Raw genomic sequence first — 25,598 nt, forward strand, 5'->3', positions numbered from 1 at the left:
GGCAGAAGCCTTTCATCTGAAATACTGTTTGCACAGTTCATGCATATTTAATTTATTCCTCTGTCATTCAGTTCTCAACATTAGCATTGTGACCAACTGGTTGCTCTTTTCTGAACTTTACATGTTTCTACGGCTTTCTAATACTCTAAGAGCATGACAAAACCCCAGATGCAGTCTTGGATCTGAAAGAGAGAGGGGTGGAATCGCTTCAATGATCCAAAATGTAATGTTTGTGCATATGAAGTCACAATCATGTTCTTTCTTAAATTAGGAGATTAATCAAGGTTGGAAGAATACCTCGACTGCATATTCCTGTTTTAAAAGTAACACCTAATCCCTCAAAACAGCATTCCTGAGATTAAAGAGCAGCTAGAAGTTGGAAGGAAAAAGAAAAAAAAAAAAAGAGAGAGAAAAACAAAAAAGAGGACAAGGAGAAGGAAAAAGGGGTCAGTTCACTTTGCAAAAGGAATTCTGAGATCTTCAGTTGTTTCCAATTCTATCTGTAAGCTTAAAAGACAGACATCTAACCTCTGAAAAGTTTCTAAAAGATGCAACAAACTTAAAAATTTGCAGAGCAAATCCTTACAATCCTTTATATGCAAGCATCCTTATTTAGTCTCAAAATGATGTGGAAGAAACAGTTAAACGGCTAAACCTCAGTGGTAAAAATCCGAAACTTTGCACAATTGGGACCCAAATCTTTGAATGGCATTTATAAATGCCACTGAATACACAAGTTCCATTGGATTTTAAGCAGAAAGTTTTTAAAAAATCACAAAAGCTCTGTACAGTATAAACACTAAAAACAGTGCACACAAAGTATTTAGATAATAGACCATGTGCTGATATAGTCGAGGCTGTAGTAAGGATGGATTGAGAAGAGCTCCCAAAGGAGATAAATATCCCTGATCTTTGCCAGCTGCTACTTTACCCACAGCTACTCAAAATCTGGAGCTAGACATCTGCAGCAGTGAGGTAAGTAGGAGACAGCTGTGGCTGGAAAGGACCTGAGATGGGAACCCAGAACCAAAGTGCCTTGATATGGGCCTGGTTACCAAGACTGCCCAGACTTTCTCATTCTAAACTTTCTTTTTTCTTTATTATGCTGCTGAACAACAACTTGGTTCTACAGAAATGGTTTTAGCTATTGCCAAGACTACTGGAAAACACAGCTGAATCCAAACACCATGGAACTGGAAGAGAATGAAAAGAAGCAGGACAGCACAACTGTGTGACTGTTCTCATTTCACATGAGGAAACACTACACAGGGCAATACTAATGGGGAGGGCCAAAATCTCTCAGTCAATCCCCTCGTCCCCTTATAAAATTTGCCCTTGGGAAAAGGCAGATCACTAAACATTTTATAGTAACAGTGACAACTATTATGCATCAGTGAGCCTTAATATGAACATAAGGTCTTATACAAGTATAGTCCTGAGGCCAGAGAGATATTTAAGCTATAAAAACCCCATATAACTCTGGGCCAGTTCTAAATTTTGAAAAATCATTTGGAATTTTTTCAAGACCTATCTATAATGTCTGATTTTGCCACTGGTACTGTTAATGTTCCCAAGTGGCAAAACACTTCCTAAAACCATCTACACTCACCAATTTAGTTATTCAAAACTGAAGATTTAGGAAAGCTCCAAAATTTTGGAGGTTTTTGTTTTGTTTTGTTTTGGTTTGGTTTTAAGGCAGTTGTCCTTTCAGGCTTACTGTTGCATCGGAATCTAGAAACCAACCATTATTAATAACTTTACAGAGCATACAGAATATATACCTTTCTGGTTGTGCAAGCCTACAAAAAAGCACAAACATCTCACACCAATTATCAATACTTAATGAAATACTGCAACTTTTTAGAGGGGAAAATACAAAGCTAAATGATCTGCAAATATTTTCAAACCTGAGAAAGAGCTAAGGATGCTGCTATAAAGATATGTTTAAATTCCTTACGTGTTATAATGTAATCCTGTGTAAGAGTCTCTGCTTGTCTCTCTTTTCGTTTTGTTTTGACCACGCATAATTTTGCTCCCCTAGGAGGAAACATACAGTAGTTCCATTGGTCTGTTTATATCAAACAGAAACCATTTTTTATTCAAGACATAGTCTCAACAAAATTATGTAGCACTTTAAATATTCATGAATGTGTGTATCTTTGCCTGTCCATGCACATGTGAAGGAGGGTAGAGAGATTAGTGTTTCTGTTACAGAGCAGTTTATATGACACATGGAAATAAGGGTGGAAGATTCATTTCACACTTCATTTGTCCACAGTACTTGTAGCGTGCACATTGAAAGCTCTCCTCTCCAAACATGGGCAATGATTTGCTCCTAGTACTCTTCCTAAGCAGCAGAGGTGGCAGTTATCTAACCAGAGGTGTCTGGAACACTGCAGCAGGAAAGACTGCATAAGCCTGGCTGCAGCAAGACTGATTTAAACTGGTGGCATTTTCCCCCTCATGGTAAGTACCAGGAAACAAACTGGGCATAAAACTGAGCTAGGGCTCTTGTAGTCTGTGCCTTGGAGACTCGGGCTGCCCTCTGGAGAGGGGTCCAAACAATGGTGACAAACTCTCTTGTTCTCTAAATTGACAAAGACCAGAAAAATAAAACCTATTTCTGATAATCTTGTAAACCAGAGTTTACCTTCACATCCAAGTGTCTAGGTCACAGTAAGTATCCAGAAACTGTGAACTGTAACACAGTATGTTTTTGGATGCCAGTGAAACAAAGATGAGTGCATATAGGGGAATAACATCTTATTGATACCACTTAGTATAGATAAGTGTACATTTCCCCTCTGCTGACAGGAAGGAAGTATGCCCCAGTTCTTCAGCCAATCCAGAGAGTAAAAGCAAATTAATTGCAAAAGAAGTATTTATAGACTAGTTAAGTCCTCTTCATTCCAGGCTGACAAGTCACCTTCTGATGGATCACTACCACCTTTCCATTAGATGTACAGGCAAAATCCACACAAGACAGGTGGGGGTAGGGGAGAAGACTAGCAGAAAGATGGGAATGTGCTTCCTTGGTTTGCCCCCTCTCAAACTGGGTCTTCCAATATTACTTCACAGACACTGAAGTTTAAGCTAATGCTTCTAAACAAGATTTTTACTTCAGGAAAAAAACAAAAAAAAAGACATCAAAAATATGACTAAATACAATAAATATCCTTTTATTAACACCACATCAGCAACCTCCAAGAGATCAGATGAAAGGTTGGTTATTCTTACTCCAGATTTCATGCAATGAAAAAATGAAAGTTTTTGTAAATTCAGGTAGCACAGCCAGCATACTACACCATGAAAAGCCCAGAGGAAAATGTGCCACTTTTCAGAAACAAACTGTTTTGGTTTTTTTCTTTCTACTTTTACTAAATAAGTAAAACTCTGCAAAACAAATGTTACTAAATCAGTTTTTCCTCATTTCTTAGTATAATCACAGAACCCCAGAATCAGGCTAAATTTGAGAAAAAAATAATGTTCCTAATCATTAATCATGATTACGTACCTCTGGCTTTTGACAGGATCATAGTACACTTTGGCCAAACCATTTCCTGTACCAACCATGATCTGGTTCAGCTTGGGATGCCAAAGGCAACGCACAACACTCTGAAATAAAGCAACACATTGATAGTTAGTTGGTCATTCATCTAGATCTTAGAATTAATATTCATATTGTCAAACAGTGGATCAAAGTCACACTGCAGCAGGAACAAGCTTAGGCACATGAATGAATACGCGAATATGTGAATGAATAAAAGTTCCTCTCCAGAGCAGAATACAATGTAAAAGGAGTGACAACACATGGATGTAGGCAGAGAAGGAAGTACAGATTGGTGGCAGTGTGATAACCAGTGGTTTCCACAGGCTGACTGCTCCTGGGTCTTCGTGGGCATAATGGAAATGAAAAGTTAAAGGGGGATTTGAAGGAGAACAATGAAGTGCTTCAGATATAGCAAAAGGCAGGCCTTCATGACTTTTGCATTTTTATTTTTAATTCTTAATTCTTCCACCCTGTTCTTTACTTTATCTGTTTTTCCCTTCTTCTCACACAGCGCTGACCTTTCACTTGCTGACTGCAGAAACGGAAGAGTAGCTGATTTTCAGTCTCAGTTCTTTCTTCCCAACACCCAGAAGAACTTGGTATTTGAAGCCAATGTCTCACAGCTCTGTCACCCATCTGGTCAGTGGAGAAACTCATTTGCAGACATTAAGAGTATTGTTCTTTAATGCACACAGCGTGGTTCTCCATGTGACTTTGAATCTCCATGTGATTACTGTATTCAGTCTGATTCAGCAGGCCAGCACAGAAACTCTGTAAGACTTGAGCTTCTGACTCAAGTGAGCCAAAGAAGTGGGCCCAATCTGCCATGAAGGACAATACATCTTAAACACAAAACCTGTATGTGCATCTAATTGAGGGAAAAAAAGTATCTATTTTTGAGAGATAGTAACTCTTCAAAGGGATACTGTCCCAGACTGAAGACAGGTCTTAACAGTGTTTGTGTTACTTATGTAATAAATGTATCCAGAGCTAGCAACATGCATCATCCTGTTAGTATTTCACTGAATAATGCTCATTTTTCTAGCCTCTTTTTTCCACCAAGCTTACTATTTCTCCTTTCAAAAGTGAGGAGTAGACTCTTCTCAAAGTGAACTAATAATTCAATATTCAAACACTATCATCCATCTATCATTGAAGTATCTATATGTATACTTTTTTCTTTTTTTTTACATAATACAGCACATGAAATTCACAAAATTGAAACCACTTATGTCTTAACAGGAGAAACACAGGAAAGCTAAAATATAATTAGGGGTGTAATATAGCCCTATAACTTGGGAGATGAGAACCATCTAATCTGGAAGAGAATGGTTATTTATGTATCAGCTCTAGCAACTCCTGAATCACTTTGCATTTTGTGTTCCATACTATTTCTGGTTTGGTCTAGATACCATTTTTTTGAATGTTATGAGGCACATAACATAAAAAATATTGAAAAAATTCTGAAGCCTATTCAGCCATCAGGAATCAGAACTTCATTCTACTACAAGATGATGGATGACTCTCTTCTGAATTGTTTTTCTGCTTTGTGTTCTTGTTTAAGAAGAAAAATTGAGTGAGATGAGTTTACGTGAATCAACTGACCATTCTTTACAAGGCTCCTCTGTAAAACATCCTCTTTCTACACTGATATACATACAACATTATACCTTCCCATTTACTTACAGGTACAAATAAACCTGGCTTGCTTATTACAAGACAACTAAAGGACAACAATCCTGTTACAGGTAACTCTGAAGTACAAAGTAGAATTTTGATAATGCATTACGTCCATGATCCCTGCCACAGGTGACCAAAATAAACAATACAGGGTTGCTAATAAGTTGTTTGATTTAAATAAAAGAATCTTAGCTACTGTTATGTAATGCTCAAAATGCTCCAGTAACTCTAAAACACACAAAGCTAATAACAAGTATTGAAGGTCAAAGGTGGGTGGCCTTTTCTTTTATTAATATTTATTGCATGTGTTTAGCCAGCCTTTTTAAACTTTGTAGTTAATGTGGTTCTCCACTTTCTACTGTCAAGTAAATGTATTTTATAGCATGGTACTGGATACCAGCCAACAAAAACAAAGACTGAGACAGCGTGGCTCAGCACTGATGGGAATTGCTAAATTTCTAACTTGTCAAACATGCACAGCACACTTAAAACCACCATGCCACGTGCTCCAGAGCAGGCAAAAGAAACTGCCATTAAATGCAGCCCTATAAATCTTCTGAAACTGTAAAACATCCCCAGAATATAATTTGTTAAAAACTAAACAAATACAAGCTCTGAACATGCAAGTAATTTTATTAATCCACTGGCATATAAACCTACTTTACAAGAAATAATAAAAACTACTTATGCAGATGTTCAGATTATTTTAGAAATGGGCAATACTTCAAAAAGACCAAAATACTGAATTCCTGAACTAAATCCTAATAATTTTTCCCAATCAATTAATCCTAAAGAAATCAAAATTCTAAACGACTATACAACAAAGGGATCATTGTAGACTAGCTCTTAACATTGGGAGTGAGGGGTAAAAGGGAATCTTTATCATGCAAAAATAATTAATTCCTAAAGAGTATTTATCCTTCAGTGCCTCTAACTTTCCTACAGTTTACACTTAGAGTAACTCAGGTAGAAATCTTTACCCCTGGAAATGCTAAACATCAAATTCCAGCTCAAAGAAGGTCCGACCTCCCAGCTCTCCAGGCAAATAAGTATGTCAATAGCAGGAAAAGAAGTGTTTTCCTGGCTTGGCCTACCTATGCACATAGGTAGATACCCACCTACTGATACTAAATTTTACACAATTACAGAATGGTCGCAGTTGGAAGAGAGCTCTGAAGATAATCTAATTCACCTCCCCCTGCTCCAAGCATGGTCAACTACTACAGGTAGCTCTGGACATTGTCCAGTTTCCTTTTGAATATTTCCAAGGATGGAGACTCTACAGCCCCTCTGGGCAATCTGTTTCAATGTATGACCACTCCCACCATAGAAAAACCAAACCAAACCCCAAACCATTTTCTTATGTTTAAGTGGAATTTCCTGTAATTAGTTTTGTGCTTATTGCCTCTTGTCCTGTCACTGGGCACCACTGAGCTTTGCTTTACCTGCTTCACCCTTCTGTCCCTCTTCAAGTATTTATACATAAGGTTCCCAGTAAGCCTCCTCTTCTTCAGGCTGAGTGATCCTAGCTCTCTCAGCCTTTCCTTCTGTGCCAGATACTCCAAGCCTTTAATCATCACCTTTGCAGTCCTTCACTGGACTCACTCTAATATGTTCATCTCTGTCTTGTACTGGGAGCTCATTAGTGGACCCAGCACCACAGATGTGTCTCACCAGGGCTGTGTGGAGGGGAATAATGGCCTCCCTTGACCTGCTGGCAATGCTCTTTTGCCTGATGCAAATGCCCACGGGCTTCTTGCTGCCACTTTCTGTTTCTCTGAGATGGAAAGGGGATTTGCCATTCCACAAACCCTTTTAAGGTTGTGCTTTGCAATGGTACCCAAAACAAACAAGGTGGTACTTCAGTTTTAATTGTCCCAAGACAGGAGCTTAGGCTGGAAGCAATAACCTCAGCAGTTAAGAGCAAACTGCAAGCTCTCACTCCACTTACCAAGGTGGTGTCATGCTTGGTAAGAGAAGTAAAAGAGCAGGGAATTAAATTGCCTAACATTGCTTTATGGAAACCTAGCACAAAAGACTTGACTAACCGTAAGTACTGGTTGTAAGGAAATCCTGTGGATGACAGCTTCAAGACTCAGCAAATAAGAATAATGGAACAACAACAAAAAACTTCAGCTGACTAATTCTAGATTCAAACATTCAACACAGAAAGACTTAACCTGTTTCTAACAACATTTAAAGCTGAAACAAGACAAATCTATGTAGATTCTGAAATCCAAAAAATACCAGGTCATACCTCAGCTTTGCAAATGAAAAATAATGTCTTATTATAACAAATAAGAATGATAAAATGCAGAATATATAATCACATAAAAAACATCAACATTTAAAAAAAAGATTTATGTAATGGGTGGATGTTTTGGACAGTATATCTTTGGAGCATGAAGTCCTGGAAGCCTGTCATAAAAATCCTGTAAATAATTTTATCCACGGAACTGATGTGGCCAGCTTCGTGACCGTAAGATCTGAAACTACAGCACTTAAAAAAGACAGTTACTAGTAGCAATTTAAAAGCTGTTTGGTACTTCTGCTGTTGCAAAAGCTTCAAATGAAATCAATCTGAAAAGCCTTTGGCAATGTCTACTGCATACACAAACACAGTAGCCTGCATTGGGAAATACTGGGAAAAGATTGTGAAAATATTTTTGTGAAGTCAGGCAGGGTAAATATTAAAAATGTTAACTGAAAGAGAAACACTCCTAATTTACCTTCTTTACTGTCACTGTGAAAGAGGTTAGAACAGATTCAGTGGGTGTTATTGATAGTAGGCCTTTGTAATTATTTTCAGGCAACAGATTGTCTTGTAATACTTACTTAAGCTGAAAGTCAATTAAAAAATTATCTACACAATTATAAAGACATCTTTTTTTGCAATCTGGATGAAAATGTTTATCTTCTTAAACAACTGCCTAATAAAATAAGAACATATTACTGATTGTTCTTGAAACTAGCCATAACTTTTTCTAAAGTTGCTGTTCTATTGTTTTAAATAGAAAATATGAATTACCTGAGCAATACATAATTTTTACTTTATTTTTAAACTAAGTGCTATACTTGCTTCAGACTCCTAGTTCTTTTAAAATAAACTCCAGTTTTAGAAAATTTTACCTATAATAACTTAAAACTTTAATAATATGTGGTAATCTTAAACCTTAAAACTCATAAATACGTAGAAAGGTGGCAGGCAAAAGTGATGATATCACTATTCCCTTGTGTGCTATTCCACCTGCATTTCTTCTGAGACACGTGCAGTCCCAGCTCATGTGCAATGCTGGGGTGGTTCGTGAATAGTCTCACCCCTAACAGTCCCTTCTCACCTGTGTGTTTCCCTTTGTATCATATAAGCAGACCTGTTGCTGCAGGTAAACAAACTACACCAAATAGTCCTTCTGTTAGGTTATTCTCCATCTGGGTTAGCTCACTAGGCAACTACACAAATGGCTTTGCTGGTACTATGCACGTAACAGTGCTTTGATGGGATTTAACAGCAGTGCCTCTAAATGAGAAACTGAAGCCTGAAATATAATTTTCTGTAACACAGAATGGGACATTTATTCTGGCCTAGAAATATACCTCTGTGTTTAACAGGCAAAGCGAAGAATAACTGAAGCAGATTTCTCAGCAAACAAAAGCTAATTACCTCAACTGAAACTGTCCAGAGCCCTTGGGTAACACCCTGACAGGAGTAAACAATGCTGAGAGGGCATTTTACAAGGTCAGCAAGAAAAGATTAAAATGATTTGTGGCATAGGAATGGAAAATTTACCCCTAAGATGAAACCATGAAGCTGGTAAGGCCATAAAAGTACAGACTGATGTCAAGGATTGAAAGAACTCTCCTGGATCTTTGCTTATAGAGTTGGTTCAAGACTGCAGCAGTGAAGGCAGAATTCAGTTCCCTGGCCCGTGCTTCAGAAAAAAACATTCAGTTTTACAGCATGGGTAGAGCAGATCCAGGATGGGAAGAGCAGTCTCGGGGGGGGGTCAGTACAGGTTGGAGGCAGCATGGTGAGGAAAGGTTAACAAATTCTAGTAAGAGGGACTAGGAAGGGTTAGAGATGTTTTGCATTAGGAAGAGGATCTGGCAGAGGTTATGAGGGTTGGCATAAAGCATACTAAGAAAAAAACCTGAGCAAATACAGCAAGCATTCCTAGTTCCTACATATTATAGAGTATGTATAGCCTTCACATAAACATTAATTCTTAGGCCTAAAATATTTTTCTGCCACATTCCAGAGCCTGAGCAGTCACTTAATCTCACTAGTATCTTTTGAATCTGCCAAGACGTAAGTTTGCCCGTTATGTAACAAAATAAGGAGAGCGTATATAAAGAATGTCTCTTGAAAGTATTACCTTTATCCTCTTTCACTCTGCAGCAAGAAAGCTAGGAAAAATTAAGGTCTCCCTCCATCATTGTCTTCTTGTATTCCTATACTAACATTTTATATGGCTGTGAGCTGAAGCTGTACAAAAGAATTGATTTCTTTTTTTTTGCATTTCAGTTGAAACTTTGACTGACATCCAACAAAATGTAACTACCTTTATACGTACACAAACCCCAAGATAACAGCCAATCTTTTGTTGTTAGCAAATTTTATTAAACAGACATGAATGTCTGTGTGCATATACTGATATAATGGAATATGGAGGTCATAGTTTGCTGCAAGACTGGCATGATATCAAGTTTCACCATTTCTCAAAGAATTCCAAGGACTTTCATATTTCTGACATAAATACGAATCACCATACACTTCTGCAGTACATAGGTCAATGGGGCTATATTCTTTCCTGGCTACTGCAAAATGAAAAGTAAATTAGAGGGGCCATATTTTACAATGATGTTTTAATTTCTCTTCCCTCCTTCAGGAGGTCTTACTGCTTCTCAATCAGGCATTGTTTTCTTTGGAAACAACCCCTTCTCCCTAAAGACAGTTTTAAGGTTAAATACCTCACATTTGTCTTTGAAAATGAACATTTCATGTGAAGTGTATTTTCAGATAATGCATGATAATGTATCAGCTTTTTCAAGTTCATTAGTAAAGCTCCTCCTGCCATGCAGGGAAGATGAAAGAAAAACACGCTTCCATATCAGTCATGCACTGTCGGGATAACCCTTTTGAATTTTTCTTTCTCTTCACCTCACATACAGCCTTTCACTGTTCTCTGATAGTTCTCAACTCTCAGCCTGCTTATACATTTGCTCCAAAATGCCAGAATTGATTGCTTAGTTATCCGCAGCTATCAGACTTTTAGGCTAAGTTCACTAAATTAATATCTGCTCCCACGGCCATTAGTGAAAACTGCTTAAATGAAAGTACAGACAAACAAATCTCATATATGGAGAAGATGCATCTATCTACTTCCACACCTACAGAAAACTACCCTGAGAAGGTGGAAATCTCTACTGAATGATGCTGACATACAGCTAATATTCATACTCTGTCTGTGGTGAGTGTGCAGCCAACATCCCACTTGTAAACTCGAAAAAGCAGAAGTGATTTCCTTGAAAATTACCGCTAGAAAAAAATACTGCTAATTCCGGACAAATAGTGAAAATGAAAATGGAATATGCTAATCCTAGGCTTTCACATGTCTAACTGTTGAAGCAAGAATTCATGGCGTTTTGAAGTTTCCTTCATGTGATGTTTCCACTGATTCAAGAAAAAGTTTGTCAAAATTTAGATAAAGTTCTGTAATCCTAAGGTGAAGTTGCTGATGTTTTGACAGTTATGTTTGGAAATTAGGTGCAAGGAAGAGAGCGTAGACTGGACTCTCAGCTAGCACAATCCTTTCATAGAGTGGCAGTAAACTGTATTTATTTGTAAATTGCCTACTGTCATAAATCCTTAAATCAACAGGAACGAGTGCAAAAGTAATGCATTGTCTTCTACTTTGCTATTGGTGAAGTCAGAGCACAAGAGATGAAACATCCCAGTGCTTTAGCAGGGCAGAATAAACATCAATGGAGGGAAGTGGAGATCTTAGGTGGGACTTACCTCACTAAACTTCAGATGTCTACACCTCTAATCTTTAGAGGTCTACTCTTTAAATGCCTACAACCTTTCACCTCCCTTTATAGTTAACCAAGAGAAATAAGCATTTTACAGTGGCCTTCATCTAACCTATTTTAGATATCTATTTTTGGATGAGATAAAATCACAGTCTGGATGTGTTTATTTTTCTCTGCTGATTAGAAAAGGAGCCTAGGGTGACTGGATCAGCTCTAGACATCTATATTTGGTCAGGTGAATCCCCACAGCCTACAATGGCCAAAATAACTATGTAAGAAAAACAGAAAACTAACAAGGATCTATATTACAGCATGTTGTGCTACTTACATAAAACTCTCCAGTTCAAGGATAAAGGATCCTGGAAGCCAAATTAAATACTCCTAGTGCAGAAAGAATACAGCAGATACAAACTCCTAAAACTGTCCAACAAATCTTTAGAATCTTAGCTTGAAAGATCAGGTCTAACTCTGGAGATACTTAAAAAGTGAATGGGGATAAAACAGAAACAAATCCAGCCTGTGTTCGCCCTTGCTGCTTACCCCTGTCCTAAACTACAATCTAATAAATAATTCCTTCAGAATCTGTTCTGAAGCTATACAATAAAAAAGTGACAGCAAGAGCTGCTGCTCTAAGAAAATATTTTCGGTTAGGAAAAGAAAAGCTTAAACAAACCTTCTCTCTCTCCTATGTGCAAGCTTTGCTTCAGTGGCCGTGACGGTATGTGATGGGTTCTGTTTGAACAGCGCTGCTTGGATTTGCTGCAGTTGGCTGTTCAGACAGGCAGATAAGCGGCATGTCAGCAGGGAAGATAGTGAACGTGTGAAATGACATTTTGACCATGGTCGTGGACTCTGTAAGGACAGGTCACCACAGCAGTGGCCAAATGGGGCTTTTCTGACTGAACTGAATATTTATCTTAACTATACTTTTTACAAATTCCAACATTTCTGAAAAAAACCTCAGTCTGTCAAAATCTGGGCAAATATGCATGCAGTTTATTTAGAATATTTATTCTGTCTTTCCTCCTGTAAAACCCTACGTATTCATGGTGAAGGACTGCTTGTGCAATGCAGTATCTTTTAAACACGTAAGAGCTTAAAACATAATTAAGCAATACTACCTAGGAAACCTGACTGCTTATTAGTATCTTTTTTTAAGAAACAGTAATTACCTTTCAAATTATCATTACCTGTTACCTAAGCCTATAGTTGTATTATATTATCTTTATATCTGAGAGGGGTAAGCAATTTCAAGCTTCTGCAGGAGTGAGGGATCAAATCTCAGTGTGCCTTCCAGCTTAATCTTCTATAGTTCTGGAACTTGCACAACATTAAGTCCATCTGACTTCAGTGATACATATTCCCAGAAGAGAAAGGAAATGTACAAAGTTATTTCAGAAAAAAATGTACTTATTTCAAAGGATTTCTATGTCTTTAATAAAACTTTAAAATATTTGGACGCTAACAGCTAAACACAGCTTCCCACTACCACAAAATCTTTCAACGGGTGCTCCCCATTCTTGTTTGGCTACTGCTGCTTTAAAAAAATTTCTGTAATTAGGAAAGATACTTAAACAGTGGCTTTCAAGCTTTTCGATTTTATAATGAAGGTGTGGAACCCTTTAGAAACTTCAGATACTTAGACTGCTGTACAGGGGATACAAATCTGGTCTTTGTACAAATCTTTATGGGCATGTTTGAAGTGGCTCACACTTTTCACAGATTGAAAACTTCTCTGCAACTGCTTATGAAATACATGTCAGCAAGAATGCATACACTACTTGTTAAAAGAGAGGAAAATGCCTCAGAACATACTAACAATCTCATGATGCTGGGCTGCAGGAAAGGCCCATAAGCATTCTAACTTAGAGACAGCAGAGTGACTCCTACCTGTTTTCAAGATCTCAAAGCTTCAAAAGGAAACATTTCCTCCCTTTCAGAAACAGGGCTAAGAGAGTTTTAAGCAAACATTTCAGCACAGTTTTCCCCAAATGTACAAAGAGATATTTTTTCTCCTATTCTATGCAACTGTAATTTATAGAAAAAAAAAAATTCAGAAACTCAATATTCTAACCTGAAGCTAATGGCAATCTTACCAGCAGAAATACCACTATTTCTACATAATAATCAAGGATCATTAATAATGATGGTTGACATGCAGAATGGAAAGTAAAATCAACCAATAAAGTTAGAATAGTAAGGAAAGGCTTTTATATAGATAGGTCTTTCCTTGATTTCTCCACAGAAGACCTGCATGAAACATCAGCTGTGTTAACCATCTGCTCCCCTCCAAGAACAACAAAAGTTCTACCTTAAGAATCATAGAAAGATAATGCTGCTCAGAGACAACATTAATTCCATCCGCACACTCTGTAATCTCTTTTCGCTGGTGTCTTACAGCACAGTAGTGATCCAAAAGCCAACGACTTGGCTTGCCATGCTGCTGTATCTGGGAAAGGCTGGTCTGCCTCCTGGATGCACCCACCAACCAGAGGAGGGGAAAAAATGTAGACTGAGTAACTCTTGCAAAACTGCTGTATTTTTTATTAAAAAAAAAGATTAAAGAACAGATTTAGGACTATACCATTTCCAAATGTCTGCGAAGCTGAACAACAAATGCTACCAGTTTGCTTCCACCTTGTTTCTTCTTTTGAGCAAAAAGATGGTTAACACTCGTATGTTGACACTATGCATGCTCTGATCCAAAAAAAAGGCTGCTCACACAATAAAAATATACTAATATTACATTAAAAATCTACTTTAAACCCCAATTGCAAAAATCTTCAGGTTTGAGATTCCCCTGGAGCTCTTCCAAGGAAAAGAGCCAACTACAATAAATAAGGTGGGAGGCTAGGGAATATCCAGAATGCAGTGACCTGCTATCATTAGATTTAAAATACTCATGAGAATACAGTAGTAGAGGAAACAACACTAATGTTTTTCCCTTGTGAAACATGACTTAGAAAATGTGTGGAAATATTCAATATAAAAGGGACCAGAAACGGATAAAATTTACAATTTTCTATGCAGAAACCAGAAATAGCCTAAAAACATTTTCAGAAGCCAATAATTTAAAGCAGGATCTCAATATAGAACATATGGATAGCCATGCTGTATCACTTACCTTTTAAAGTACAGCTATAAAATATATTCTTAGAAGTGAATTGAGCCCCTGAAGACCACTCTCCTTTTTCAATGAATAGAAGTGACTTAATCAAGGTGGCAAACTGTTTTCCTTGTAATTGCAAGGTAGGGCATTTTCAAGCACCTGCTCTGTTAAAATTACAGCCACACTTTCATCACAGTATATCACAAAACTAAGGCAGACAACCTTCGCATACAACCCGACTCCCTGTTACAGTGAGGAAACCTGCACAGTTTAATTCTCTTGCATACTTCAAACCTCTAGTGACAGTTCCCCTAAAACAAAGTACATGCTGCTTCAAGATATACAAAGGAAAGGACCACATTGTCTTTATATATATCTGAAAGCATAGAATAAAAACTGACAAGTTACCTCACTATAAAAACACATTTCTGTGATTCACCTTTTATACTAGATTTTGTTTTTTTACTTTAATCAGTACAAAAATTTACTGGACCTTAAATATTGTCTTTACTTCCTTATTGTGGAAAATGTGGATTTTCCTTTCAAATAAAATAAATGGCTTTAAAAAACCCCACAGAAGTAGCATGATGATCTCTTCCAGAAGTTAAAAGAATTTATTTTTCTTAAAATCAAAAGCTTTAAATCTTAGTGAAATGGGCCACAGTGGAAAAGCCCTTTACAATATTACTGCACCTTATAAATAGTAAATGATATTGTTTGAGGTCAAAGAAAGAAACACTGCCATCCTGTATCAGCTGTGCATAAAGGATGCTGGAAGTTTCATATTCCTTACTCCTTCTTTCCTTTTCACTCTTTAATCTAAAAAGAAGCTTTATTTATAGCTTGTCTCAGAAGACCTTCCTGAAACATCCCTTAGAGGTATTTTGAGAAGTATTTAATAATTTAACTTTTGCTTATATTTGAGAAACTAAGAAAATATTGAAGAATCCTCCTAACAGAAACAGGTTTCCCAAACCAACCATAAATCTACATTTTTGGATTGTCGCTTATCTACAAAAACCTGCAGGATATTTTAAAAACTTGCACATCTCATTTTATAATGTACACAATCTCATCATCTTGGCTCATTTTTAAATTAAATTACTACTTACTTTTTCATTTAAAAATAGCAATTTCTGTAATTGTACAACTTTTTTTTTTTTATTTTTCAGTGCCCCCTCTTCCTTGGCGGTAACAGGGTGTACTACTTCTCCTTTCCATATGGGGAAAATGACTACTCTACTGCTGCCAAAATCAATCTTGTCTGTAATAAGGATAACTACTGGGTGATCTGTTTGAACTAGCCAAACGAATGATAGACATGTGAGAGTGATTCAAGTGGCTATCCACAGCTATTTTAAATTAAATTGACATTGGGGGAAATGTTCTGTACCCAACTCTGTTTCCCATACACTAGGTATTTATAACTGGTTCCCATGAAGATCTCATACTTGCATAACCAAACCAAGAATTTGAAGTAAACCCTCCCTGACTTGCACCTGACAATGAAGTCTCCCTTCCATTCCAGAAAAAGAGCGTAGCTGCAGACAACCCAAAAGATGAGACCACATCCCAAAAGATGAGACCTCATCCCAAAGCAGCTACAGGTCTTCCTTCCTCTCATACTATGTGAGGAAAGGAAAGGGAAATGGCCTCTGAGTTTCTGTGCATACACTTTGTACCCCTCTTCTGGCAGTTATATTTCCTGACATCTGTTTAAGTCTCCTCATCCATCTAAATGGAGTGAAGAAACATTCTGCATGCAATTTTAAGTCTTTCACATAAAATAAGACTCAAATGCTCAAATTGAGAAAGTTTAATATAGATATTTTCTTGTGGATATTTGAGGTGAGAGCAAAAGGACCGTTCACAGATAATACTGTCAAGATAGAAGAAACAGAGACAGAAAAACTATGAAAAAGCTGCACATGCATAACAGGCTTTTTTAAAGTTCGGTTCTTGTTAAAAAGAGAGGAATTCTGTACAGATCAGCATACACAACTATGGTCACAGTACAAACTGAGCCAGAGTAAGGCTGAAGTACCGCACGCAGAGCATCAGCTTCCTTATGAGAATGGGAGAGGCAGGAGCTCCCACCCCTGAGTTTTGATCTAATCTGCAGTAGGTTAATGACCCTGCCAGTAACCTGCAACATGGGTAATTTCACTCCTTGATACACTCATGGAAGAAAAATCCACTGAGTGCTATTAATTGTAAAATTCCTATGTCTGCATCAAGGTATCTCTAAGTCACAGATCACCGGAGGCAGAAGAGGATAGTCAGAGAAGCATCATTGTGCATTTGCCCTGTTCACACCTCCTCCGCTGGCACACTGCTACTGGTCAGAGACAGAGCCCATGGCCTGCACCACTTCTGACATTTATTCAGTTTTTCTTCAAAAAGTATTGCTATTTATCCAAGAAGCTTGAGTTCTACAGAAGATCCAATGCCTACATGGTGGGATGGCATTCAATAGTGGACACAACAATATAGTCACTAGTTTAGCCACAGATTGTGCCAAAAAAAAAAAAAAAAAAAAAAAAAAAAGCTAATACATGGAATGAAAAGCAAATTAATATTCTGTATTAGCCACAACAGCAGAGACTAATCAGACCATTAGTAAAACCACAAGGTTTCACTCCAGCAGCTCTGAAACAGTAATGGGTTTTCCCATGAAAACTTGAAAGAAAAGGTGAAAAAAGGTTTGTGTGGTATGATGAAAAGGAATGCCAGACACAGCTTTGGTCAAACATTCCCATTAAATATTTTCCCATTACCCCCTAGGTTCATTCACAGGCCAACTGCACTGGCTATTTACCAAGGAGGTTTAAGATAATGTTTACTGCTCTTTAGTGTTTTTCAATTTTCTAAGCTTACCAGCACTTCCTTTAAAAAATCACTGTGAAATTAAAAAAGTTACACATTAATAGTTTATGTTTTCTCTTCACAGTAGATTTTCTGTTATTATGATTATACACGTTCTACCACTAAACTGGTATAGAATTGCCCTTAAAAAGTCTTACTATTTTCATTTTACACTTGAAATAAATGACTAATGATGCACTTTTTCTTTAGCAATTGGGACTAAATCCAACTGAAATAACTGAAATTATTTTCATGAGGAATGAGAGCAGATCAAGTTCTTTGCAGAGATACATATTGGTGTATTTGTCTTTTACTACACATATTGGCATAGCATAACTTCATCTATTCAATGTCTAAAAAACCCCAAAATAGAAATATTGAAACTACATATTTAAGCACTACGTAACATACAAAAGGTAAAGAAGTATGATACTGAGTTACAGAAGACAAACTGAAGTCTTAGACAACATTACGTGTTTATCTTTAATTACACTAACTGCTATCTGCATTTTTAAGAGTATAAGAAAAAAATGGAAACTAGGAAAGTAGACTGTAGAAAGCAAGTAATTACTGCACTGCTGAAAAAACTTTGATAAACTACACACAAGATATTAATCTACCAATTTATAGGCCAAAGATATTTCCAACAAACAGCATGTACTGCTTATAAAACACAAAAGCCATCTTGAAAATTCATTTGTTTTTAGCATGCCTTTATGTGTTTATATTTCATCAAACACTGTAATTTGAGAAGAACAAGACAAGAACACTAATGAAAAAGCCAAAAGATACAAACAATAGAAAGACCTTGAAAAAATATACTGCTTTTATTTTATAACAAATACTGCTTTTATTTTATAAAACCACTTATAGTAATTTTTCTTCTTTTAGATTCAGGTTGATATGCTTAACTGTGTTTTTCTTAGTTGTGTAGTGTTGAAGCTGGGAGCTAGAAAGACTGATTGTAGAGGTATTATTAGTGCTGACTCACTAAAAATTATGTTGTAAAATCAGCATTTATAAGTGTCAATTCTTTACCTATTATTTCCATTATTTTCATTTGATCCATTATATTCAAAGCAGGAGGATGACAGTCTTAAATTTTATAACTACAAATGAAGAAAAACAGCAGCACTAAAACTCTATAGACAAAAGTAATTTACTACAGTCTTAAAAAGTACCATATAAATATCAGCACCTATATAAATTTATAGCATAAAATCACGAACCTGCTGAGATTTGTACACATACTTAAAATTTTACTACATGAGTGGCCCCAGTGAAGTCACTTACTGACCCCTAATTTTGTTTTTCCAACAATTTCCTACTGTTGGTTCTCAGCTCCATGTCTCTCTTGCATTTTGAAGTAGAACAGAAATTTACCTCTCAATTGTGAGAGAAGCTGAGAGCAAAACAATATTTGCTGGACCCTCCTGGAGCATTATCTATCTCAGCATGTAAACAGACCCTTTATTTCAGGGAATTAAAGAACCAATTTTCTGGGAGACAAGGATAGCAAATGAAAATTATATTTCCTTTGAACGCAAAACAGGTAGGTTGGTGAGTGGTAATTCTCACTATTTAATTTCTTTCAGAGATACAGGATCCACCATTGACAAACTTCTCAGTCTTGCAGTCTTAAAGCTCAAGTGAAGTTTCTGTACTCGCTACTGACTTCACCACCATTAAATGGAGATGCCATCATTACCACATCCAGACACTTAGCTCTAAGGAGTCCAAATTCATTGTGAATGGAATTGCAAAGCTATTTTGTTTCCTGTGCCCAAGGACAGAAGAGCTCCTACAACAATCTACCTCTTGCACTTTATCTTATATAGTTGTTTTCCTTTTCTCTGTCATGAGGTTTCGGAGGGGATACTGAGGCATTCACGTTTTGTCTCAGAAAAAGGTGACAATACTTGGTTGTAATACTTGTATCAGAAAATAATAATTCACTAGAAATCCTCGTAAGTTAAGTTGAGGTTTGGTATGTTCCATAGGAGAAAAATTTAAAATTCAATTTATGCTATCTTTGGAGAAATTCTTTAGCACTAAGTAAAACTTCGAATGTCATATAAAAACTGTACTTAATATACAAGTTTAACATAAAAACAGGGGGGGGTTCCCCTCCAGAAAAAACACATGCTTTCTGCTTTGACAAGAATTCTGCATTTTTAATTTGCAAGACTGCTGCCACAGAAATGATGGGTATAACAAATTCATCCATAAGCCGATTTTGCTTTAGGATGAATTAGAAGAGAAAACGGGATTTGAAAAGAAAAGTAAATACAAATGTAAATTCTGCATAAATTATCTCCAGCACAAGGGGTTTTGGTCCACTGTGCTAGAAAAGACTGCTGTGCTGGGTTAAGAAAAGTGCAGAAGGAGAAAACAATATCCTGAAACAAAGCAACAAAGTTGCTATCTGACAGACTGCAACAACTAATGGAACTTAAGCATACATTGCCATATTTAAGCAATGGCACTTCTGTTTGAATTTCTTCCACTGCTGTTTGTTATAATCTACAAGCTTACTTGTGTACACCACAAGAGTGAAAGGACCTTTTTTCAACTACAATATTAAGCTTTTTCCTTTTGCGCAAGGGAATAGGTAGGCAGTTCAAGGCATACAGAGACTATTCTGTATTACAGATTCATAATTTTAGGGTTTTATATTAGTGCCGAGAATGGTATTTTTGATGGAGGGATTCCTAATGATGCCTTCCTTTTGCCACGAAATTGTTGTATTTGCACAAGGTAGAGTCCATTGAAATACATTCTATAGTTAATCACAAGTCTAGTTTGACGGACAAGTAGGAGTTTTGTCACAATATGGCATTTCGTCATGATAACTGGTGGAGTAAACAGCATAAACGTGTAAGAATTTTAGGATTCATGCCTCACTTCACCGACCTAGAAGGATTCGCAGAAATCCTTGAGAAATGCAATGGTAACACCAAAGCAGGGACCTCCTAGTGCTTAAACAGCTTGTCCCAAGATTTTGTTTTATTTTTTTTTAATTGAAAGGAGAGTAGCACCTATTCAGGCCACTCTACCTCTTAAAGATGGAGTAGAAAAATTACAGTAGTGTTAGTAGGTCATTACGTGCACAAGGGGAAAAAAGCGTATGAATGTGATTTCATTCATAGTTTGAATAGTTGACAAAAGAAAACTAAAATACATACCGCATCTGTAACTTCTATCTCATACAACTTCTGGAATGTCTCCCGATAAAAGAAAAAAAGCTTCCCACTGCCTCCACCTTTCTTAACAGAGGTGCCTGTGACAAGTATTTTATCATCTGGGCTGAAACAACAATCTGTCCTGTTGAAGAAACAAATCATCATACAGGGCAAACCATTAAGTAATATCTAGGGAACTTAAATATAAACTGCACTCCTTAAAAATAATCCTTTCTATTTGTTAATACTTTTAAGACAAAGCTTTAAAAAAATCTTTTGTCAGCTGCCAACTACTACTATAATTATCAGACACAGTTTACATGTACAATTACAGCTGTGCACAGAATGTGCAAAACTGATCCAATAAAAATGTGCAGATCCAATAAAAATCCTCCTCCCAACAAAATTCTCCTCCGCTCAAAAGTCTTGTGAAATTTTCAACATGAGAAACAAACAAAAAAAAGTATTTTCAAACCTGCTTATCATCGTTAAGTAAAAAAATAAATCAACCATGAAATCTGGTTTTGCTGGTGACACATTCTTCAATGATGCAAGACAGTGTGTTTAAACAGTGCCCCAAAATGTTTGTCTGTTTACTATTCTTCTATGCTACAAATCGGAGTCCAGATTGAGTTGTCCATGACCTGCCTTTCCAAGATCTTATTTCAAAAGTATAAATTGTCCTTAAGAGTTGGATTTGGCTGTGCTACAGCTATAGAGATGCAGGTAATACCAGTAACAATATTAAACACGATACTAAGCGCTATGCAGTACAATATGGTATTTTAGTACCAAAGAATACAGTCATCAGCACTTCTAACATTATAATCTGAATTCATATCATGCACCTTCATGTTATGTCTACTTTTCAATCCAGCTCTTCTTTTTATTCATCACAGACCAAATAAGAATGAGGATTACTTACATATCTCATTACACAAACATAAGGCAATGAACTGGCCTCCTCCGGGAAAGCTGCAAATCTAATTAGACCTAAGACATATGAGACTGAAAAATGGCATAAAACTAGCAAAGTTAGCTATGAATTATCACAAAAAATACGATGAGATCTTTTAAAGCAATGTGAAGTCCTAAGTAGCCAAGAATCAACACTGTCCCTTCTGCACAGTTCTGGACCTAGTGAGAATGGAGGAGGAGAACTCCAGTAGATTCCCTCCTGTTCAGCACAACTACTGCTATTTCTAATAGCTGGAATAAATTAGTGTACTTACATTGGGAAGAAGCTGGGCAGTCTTTCCGCTGAATTAAGAGGCTTCTTAAATTGTCTAATATCCCATATCTTTAAAGTATCATCTCCTACGAAATAAAAGGGATGAAGGTTAGCAATAAAGAATTTCAGCCAAGAATTTAGACATGTGCAGAAAATTTAATCCTCTAATTCAGACACAAAAAGAACAGAATGACACAGTAGAAGCATTCAAAATGGGGATGGTTTGGAAGTTTTTTGTCCCTAAATGACTAAGAAAGTGCAGGGATGAGAAGTTCCATCTGCTACACTCCAGTAGATCAGAAACTTCCACTCAGTGGCTCAACTCCATCATGGCAATGCCTCCTACCAAGAACCACTAGCCACAGTGGAGTCAGATTCCCCAGACACTAACACATTCTGTGTTTGTGAGCATTGGTGCTTTGCTACTAGGAGTAAATTTAACTTTTAAGATATCGAAAGAAATTAAAATGTTACCGTGGATGGTCTAGATCAAAAAGTAAACAAGTTTTATGTGTCTGGTTTCCACCTGCCCTGAAAAAATGATCAGGAAAAATGGAAGGCATATGAAATCTTTCCCCTTCTTTAGCAGGTAAACACCAACAAACTGCAATCTCAATATGGAGAACAGGGCCTGGCAGAAACCCTTGGGGAAGGGGGAGAAGGGAAGCAAGTGAACCCACACTTGCTATAACAAAACCTTTTCACAGTCCTCTACACTACCTTTGGCCATAAAAGCCAAAATCGAGGTTACAGCAAGACATTTACAGCAGTTCTCATCTGTGTTTGATAAACATGGTGGGACTGTACGCCAGTAAAAGTCAGGCTGTTTATTCCTTTTTGAAAAGTTATGACATATTAACAAAGTGAGAACAGGAAAAAAAGAAAAGAGATTATTTAGTTATTCTCAGAGAGATCTACATCTCTGCTGATCATCCCTCTGGGATACATATTTCCAGCATGAGACGAGCTACAGAAGTTGAGCTTTGAAGCACCTCACTTGGGCACCTAGACATCTCCTTGCATTTGACATCAGTGCCTCAGCGCTTTCAAGGGTGAAAAGAAGGACTTTCAAACAACAGTTACCTTTAAAAATATCCAGAGATGAATTTTAGACAAAAAGTTACAAAATCTTTTTGACCTAGGAGGAAAAAGGAGGCAAGTGACTGGTAATCCACAGACCTGCTTCCTTCCAAAGCACAAACCTTGCAGGGAAGTAATTTTATTGTCTAAAAGTTTCATTCACAGCCTTTGAGATCAAGAGCTTAAAGGAGGTGTTGGAAATAAAATGTTAAAGAAAAAAAAAAAAGTAACATGCTGTAACAAAAGAAATGAAGGCCAGCAGTACCCTTTACAGGGAAAGCAGTAATGTGTGGCCTCGTACTTCATATATATTTATATTAAAGACTAGGATAACTCCTTACTACAAAATATTTTTAAGAAGTGGACAACTTAAATAAATGATGTCTAGAGCAAAGTATATTTCTGTTCATTGGGAAGCTAAAAAATGACAAGGAAGAAAAATATTGAGTCCCTATTTTGGGAATACGTGTTTTCTTATTGTTTCCCAGTAGATTCCATCCCAAGCACATTTCATTTTGTAATATGAACCCTTCCTTTTTCCTCCCACACCCAACAGAAAAACACTTATCAGCAAGATGTTATATCAAAAGCACCAGCATTTTATAAATGTATGCAAAGGATACCATTTGGCCATTTTGCAAATCTCCTGAATAGGGACAGATCTAAGGCTAGCAGCCAAGGCTGTTCTGTTCCCAGTGGAATGAGCCTTGACATGATCTTCAAGCTGTAGTCCTGCCAGGCTTTAGCAGAAGACATGCAGGCAGACATTTAGCTATAGCTCTTCTGCTAAAAAGAAAATGTAATCTGCTGGTTTGAAAAATTAGAAGACTCTAGAAGGACTCAAAAAGTCGTGGTTGATTTCAAATCAACACTGTCTTACACTGTGCAGAAATAGATGATTAAGTATTTGGAAAGGGAGAAATGCTAGTAGAATGACTAGGCCAATGCTGTGAAACTCTTACCATCATTAAGAATTTGCTCAGATTCACTTTTCCTAATTAAAATTTTCTGTGTTGAAAATACGGTTATTGGTACCTGAATCTAATCTGCATTTGGAGTTGAAATCACCGTCACTAAGAAAACAGTCATACTTACTTGCCACAACACCAAGGACTTTTTCCAGTAGCATCCTTCCATCGATGCTTAAGGGGGTTCTTTATGAGAGCTGTAGCAGTACTAATCTATTTTTAATTATTTCATACATGGACAAAAATAGTTACCCTTAAATAAAAACATATAAACAGACGTTGTGCAGTTCAGTATGAAGCATTCAAAATAGTCCACTTGCATCATTCAGTATTTTTCTCAACGGCAGACTTCTCCAAAGCCTGGCAAGATTATTTAAAGCTTTTATAGCTTTTAGTAGCATTTCAAACTCTATTCTTTGCCTTTTTAATAAGAATGATACCAATAAACAGGCTTTAGTCTGACACAATCAGGTCAGACAGCATTATGTCAATGGTATTGAGCACTGGACTTATCAAGAGGTTAACAATTAGGTGTTAGAAAAACAGTCTTTGGTGAGCAAGGATAGGCGTTTTGCAAATGGCTTTTAGTCAAAATAAGGCCAATGTACAGATACTACAAAGATCTTACATGTTTTTTTTTTTCTTTTCAGAAGATACTGACCAGAAGTACATGGATGCAAATGGGTCCAAAAGGAGCAAAAGTGCTGCCAGAAACTCAAAAAGCCTAAAGTCAGCAACACTCTTAAAGAAGCTCCTATTTTAAGAGGGAGTCCTATGTTGAAAGCAAAGCTCATGGACAGAAATTCCCAAAGATCATTGGGGAAAGCAAAGAAACATAACAAATGAGAATTTAAAAAAGAAAATACAGCATAGGAAAGGCATAGCATAACAAGGCTTACCATGAGGGAGCACCAGAATATGTTTATAAACTCTGAGCCTTCCTGTTGAAGGCTTATACTATATGTGTGAGGAGAGGCACCTTACAGAACAAGGTATATGCTTCTGCGTTCTGCACTGGTTCTGCAAGGGGAGCTGCCACAGCTAAAGAATGACCTTTGGAGGCAACAGAGGTCAGGACCACACTCACCCCGAGCTGAAGGCCTTGGAAGGGAAGTCACAAATTGGGGATTCTGCACTTAGGCTTGGAACAGCTCTTACTGTCACCTGCATCCATACCAGCCTGGCCAAATATTTAAGTGCATCATCCTCTTTAAACATATGGAAGTGAAGAATACTGGAAGACTCTGAGAAAGCCATTTCAGCTCCAAGTGTTACAAATAGTTGACTATGTCTATTAAAGCTAACAAATGCATTTTTGGCATTTTTTTAAATGAACATCAGCGTTCAGCTCCCGAGAAGTATTACTTGACATAAAACCATTTGATTTTTAAAATGCTAATGTTTGTATTTAACATAAAGAGCAATATATTATTACTCTACACAAAATCGAAAGTCACAGGAAACTGTACTCAAGGTGCTTCTACTTTTTAAACCAACTTCAAAATTAAATGTTTTATTTTTCCTCAAGAACATTGTGAAAAGAGAAATACAGCTAAAACTGAAAAAAAAAAACCCAAACCAAAACATCAAAAGGAAACACAAAAAAAACTTTTTTAAGCTCAAAAGAAAGCATGTATCTGCATAAGCTATCTGATAGGCTTACATGTGAATATTTTTTCTTGGATTTAACTACAGTGAACTTATTTTCCTATATAAGTTTACTGATTCTGATGCCACGAGTCTGCACACTGTTCATACCACAGAAAATAAATGAACCATCCAACTAATAGCTATCATGAGATTCATGGAATTAATAAAGTCATTGCTTCATATTATGACAAAAACGAACTCCACATATCAGAAGTCAAAAAAAGTTTTTTTAAATTTTTATAAGACCCCAAGT

The 25,598-nt window shown here is 36.8% G+C and overlaps 1 protein-coding gene across 1 annotated transcript in view; it reads right to left on the reverse strand.

The window, feature by feature from the left end:
• Window positions 1-25,598, reverse strand: part of WDR70 (WD repeat domain 70) — a 143,560-nt gene that overhangs the window by 10,571 nt on the left and 107,391 nt on the right. The window contains exons 12-15 of the mRNA XM_052775775.1: window positions 21,649-21,733; window positions 20,420-20,558; window positions 3,515-3,615; window positions 1,958-2,037 (exon numbers count right to left, since the gene is read on the reverse strand). Coding sequence (XP_052631735.1) covers window positions 1,958-2,037; window positions 3,515-3,615; window positions 20,420-20,558; window positions 21,649-21,733 — 405 coding nt within the window. The remainder of the gene's footprint in view (window positions 1-1,957; window positions 2,038-3,514; window positions 3,616-20,419; window positions 20,559-21,648; window positions 21,734-25,598) is intronic.

The sequence above is a fragment of the Harpia harpyja genome, chromosome Z, assembly GCF_026419915.1.
Source record: "Harpia harpyja isolate bHarHar1 chromosome Z, bHarHar1 primary haplotype, whole genome shotgun sequence".
Taxonomy (NCBI): domain Eukaryota; kingdom Metazoa; phylum Chordata; class Aves; order Accipitriformes; family Accipitridae; genus Harpia; species Harpia harpyja.